Raw genomic sequence first — 4396 nt, forward strand, 5'->3', positions numbered from 1 at the left:
GGGCAGGGGGAGGAAAGGGAGGGGAAAAGGAGAAGACAGGAGGGGGACAAGGCGGGGACAAGGAGGGGAGGGTGGAACACAGAGTGGGGACAGGCTGGAGACAAGGAGGGGACAAGGAGGGGAGGTGACAGGCGGGGGACAAGCAGGGCAGGATGGGGGACAAGGAGGGGACAGGAGGGGGACAAGGAGGGGACAAGCAGGAGGGGACACGGGCAAAGGAGGGCGTGGCGTGGCCAGAAGGAGGGGGCGTGGCCTCTAGGTGGGCGGGGCGTTCTCACCTACAAACCCCGCCCCCTCCGCGCTCCCATTGGCTGCGGCCGGTTGCCTTGGCGACGACGGCGGCGTCGCCGTGTGGTGTGCGCCCGGCGGGGATGGGGAGCGGCGGTTCGGCGGGGCCGCGCCTGGCGGCGGCCGAAGGCCCGGACGGCGAGGAGCAGCGGTTGGAGGTTCGGGGCGGCCGGATCCCGACCTCCCTTTGGGCCCAACGGGGGTTACGGAAGCTCTACCTGAGCGGCGCGGGGCTGCGGGAGGTGCCGGTTGAACTGGGGGCCTTGAAGCACCTCCGCACTCTGGCCCTGGACGGCAACGAGCTGATGGAGGTGCCCGAGGCCTTGTGCCGCTTACCCCGCCTGGCCTACCTCTACCTGGGCCGCAACGGCCTGCAGGCCCTGCCGCCCGCCTTCGCCCGCCTCCAGAGCCTGCGCTGCCTGTGGTTGGAGGGCAACTTCCTCGCCCGCTTCCCCCGGGCCCTCCTGGGCCTCCCTGACCTCCGCAGCCTCCAGCTGGGTGACAACCGCCTGGCCCGCCTGCCCCCCGGTTTGCCCCGCATGGCCGGCCTGCGGGGGCTTTGGCTCTACGGCAACCGGTTGGAGGAGTTCCCCCCCGTCCTGCTGCGCATGGCCCGCCTCCGCCTCCTCGACCTGGACCGCAACCGCATCGCCCGCTTCCCCGACCTCACCTGCCTGCCCGCCCTGCGCCTCCTCTCCTACGACCACAACCCCGTCCGGCAGCCCCCCAGCGTCGGGGACGAGGTGCGGTTGGTGGGCGAGGGGGCTCAGGAGTTCATGGAGGCACGGCAGGAGCGCCTGCAGAGCCTCCAGCAGCAGCAGGAGGAGGAGGAAGAGGAGGAAGGCGGCACCGAGGCCCCACCGGTGGACCCCGAGGATGGCTCCCCGCTGCTGGATGATGGGGAAGGGGGCTTGGCAGCCCTGCCAGCCTCCCCGGAGGAAGGCTGAGCCACTAGGCACCCACAGATACGTGGCATGGAGGGATGGGGGAGCCTCCACTGTCTGCCAGGTAGGGCTGGGGAAGAAGGAGAGCCCCCCAAGCGAAGGAAAACAGACGGTCTGAAGACCAGCATCTCCCAGTTGGGACAGCAAAGAGCTGCCACCTGGATCCACAGGGCTCGTGGGTCACTGTCGTGATCTCCGAGCCCACCTCAGAGCCTCCCACGTAACCACAGGGTGCCTTGGATGGGGGGAAACGTCCCTCTGCCACGATGGGTGACCCCAGAAACCCTCCTTGCCTGCTGGGCAGGCCCTGCTGAGAGCCACACGAGCACGGGGGACCTTCCTACCACGCACAGCAGCTGCCCCACAACCTCCAGGAGTATCCTTTGCTCCTGGCTCTGTGGGGCAGGACAGGAAAAAGCAATGCCGTTTGCATCCCCGTCACCCCAAAGAGCTGCAAGGTTTGAGAGCAAACGCACAGACCCCTTCTCAGCCCCAAGAGCCCTTCTCCTGCTGCTGGAATTGCACTCAGGGGGGGTGGGAGAAGTCTCCTGGGGGGCTCCTCCTGGCCCCCAGGTTCGGGAAGGAGCCGATGGAAACTCCACCCAGGCACAAGTGCTGCCTCTCTCAAGCCTGGAAGGGGTTTTGTACGGGAAGGGGAGCCCCAGCTCTGGCTCTGTCTGCCCCAAAACGGGCACCAAAGCCCGGGCTGCCGCCTTATCCCTCCTCTTCCCCCTCCCTGAGTGCTGTTTCTACCGAAATTCAAGCAATAAAAAGCACAAACCGGTGTGAGAAAAAGGTGATGGGGGTCGGTTCTCTGGGAGGGGGGGTCTGTGGCAGGGAAGAGCCTGTTTGGGAACCCTTGAAAACACAGCGACACAAAATCATCGCATCATCTAGGTTGGAAGGGACCTTCAAGATCATCTGGTGCTGGGGCAGGACTCCCAGCTCCTCTGATTTTTGAGGTTGGAGGGGGGAGTGGGTCCTGTTTTCCTCCTCTCTGTCCCCAAAGCTGTTCTTCTGCCCCAAAACGGGCACCAAAGCCCGGGCTGCCGCCTTATCCCTCCTCTTCCCCCTCCCTGAGTGCTGTTTCTACCGAAATTCAAGCAATAAAAAGCACAAACCGGTGTGAGAAAAAGGTGATGGGGGTCGGTTCTCTGGGAGGGGGGGTCTGTGGCAGGGAAGAGCCTGTTTGGGAACCCTTGAAAACACAGCGACACAAAATCATCGCATCATCTAGGTTGGAAGGGACCTTCAAGATCATCTGGTGCTGGGGCAGGACTCCCAGCTCCTCTGATTTTTGAGGTTGGAGGGGGGAGTGGGTCCTGTTTTCCTCCTCTCTGTCCCCAAAGCTGTTCTCCTCCTCCTCCTCCTCCGAGCCCGAAGAGCTCTCTCCCCAGGGGCTGGGACTTTCTGGAGGTTTCAGACCACGGCATCCGCTTTTAATTGCCAGGGGTTTGGGTTTGGTGGCTGGGAGGCAGCCAGCCCTCCTGCCACATCCTCTCCCACGCTCACGGGGCAGATGCTACCCATTTTTTTTTGGGCTTTTCTTTCCTCCCCCCACTTTGCAGCAGGAACTGCTGCTATTTTAGACCTGGCAGAAGGACCCCCCTCACCTTTTCCAGCGCTAACGAGGCCCCGTTTCCATTTCCCCCTGAATTTGGGGCTCAGCTCCCTCTTTTTTGGGGTTTGGGTCTGCCTGTGGGGGACAAGGACGTGGTGTCGGTCCCTCCTGCCACCCGGGCAGCCTTGCCCCTGGCACGGGGCACCCCCAGCCCCACGGGGTGCTGGTTGTGGCAGCGGGTGGCTCCCAGCCCCACACTGGGGTCACACCATCGCTCTGGGAGGGGGCTACAGCTAATTAGCTGCTAATTATCCATCACCACCACCCCCTGCGGGGTGCTAGCCCTGCAGGACTCCTATAGACCTGTACAACCTTCCTGCTCCGTGCAGACCCCTGCCAGCCCTTCGAGGGGTGCAGGTGGCTTCGGGTGCCACCAACCTGTCCCCTACAGCAGGGGCTGGATCCAGAAGCCCTGACACCTGAGGAGGGGGGTCCCTGCCACCCAAGGAGGGGGGATCTCTGCCTCCATGCAGCCTCTTCCCACCCCCCCAGCCTTTTCTGCTCGGGGCTGGCGAAAGGAGCCGGGCCAGCATCCAGGCATTGAAGTGGCACCGGTGACACGAGGGCCAGGAGCCAAAAAAGCAGACAAAAATTCACACCTTGCCGCTCGGCAAGAAGTATTTTGGGGGCTGTTGGCACGGCGGAGCCCCCAGCAGCCGGCGATGCATCATCCATACGTCTGTGTCTCTCTCTCTCTCTATATATATATTTATATCTCCCTGCCTACATTCCCCGGGCCCCGCGTCCTGACGGTTTGTGGCCTCTCTCTGCAGCTGGGATCCCGCTGCTATTTCCATCTGCTCCCCAGATGGATCCAAAGGGGAAGGGGCTCGGCCATCGCCACCACTCCCACCGCCTCCGGGCAACCCCACAGGGTGCCAAGGGCATTTTCATTTTGGAAAGATATACCAGGAAAAAAAAAAAAAACAGGCTCCGGGACAACACAGCCCAGGTTTGGTGGCACCGATGCCATCAGTGGCTCTTTTTCTTAATTTTCCTGCTCAAAATCTCCAGTTTTGGCTCTGCTGGGTATAAAGCAGAGCCCCAAATCTCCAGTTTTGGCTCAGCTGGGTATAAAGCAGAGCCCCAAATCTCCAGTTTTGGCTCAGCTGGGTATAAAGCAGAACCCAAAACCTCCAGTTTTGGCTCAGCTGGGTATAAAGCAGAACCCAAAATCTCCAGTTTTGGCTCAGCTGGGTATAAAGCAGAGCCCCGAGGGGTACATCAGCAGCAACCTGACCCCCACCACCATGCAGGAGCTGGAGAAGGGGACAACCTTGTCCCCTTCTCTTCTCCATTGTCCCCTTCTTCTCTCCATCACTGTCTCAGCCCCCCCCCGCCCCGAAATGTGGACCCACAGGGACAGTGTCCTGGGCACGGAGGACACGGCTCTGCTGCCACCACCTCCCCCCCCGGTTGGAGTTTCTTTTATTTATTCAAGACCAGTCTGGGGTGAATTATTTAACGCAGCCACTCGAGCCTCTGCCATCCCAGCCAGCCCCTCCCGTTCCCCCCCCTTTCTCTGGGTTCACAGGCAGCCACA

At 62.2% G+C, this 4396-nt stretch overlaps 1 protein-coding gene across 1 annotated transcript; it reads left to right on the forward strand.

The window, feature by feature from the left end:
* Positions 1-280: 280 nt before the first annotated feature.
* Positions 281-2010, forward strand: LRRC10B (leucine rich repeat containing 10B). Its single transcript, XM_014948828.1, has one exon. It carries the CDS (start codon positions 372-374, stop codon positions 1233-1235), a length of 864 nt encoding a protein of 287 aa, XP_014804314.1. The 5' UTR covers positions 281-371; the 3' UTR covers positions 1236-2010.
* Positions 2011-4396: the final 2386 nt, after the last annotated feature.

The sequence above is a fragment of the Calidris pugnax genome, unplaced genomic scaffold (assembly GCF_001431845.1).
Source record: "Calidris pugnax isolate Ruff unplaced genomic scaffold, ASM143184v1 scaffold107, whole genome shotgun sequence".
Classification (NCBI taxonomy): domain Eukaryota; kingdom Metazoa; phylum Chordata; class Aves; order Charadriiformes; family Scolopacidae; genus Calidris; species Calidris pugnax.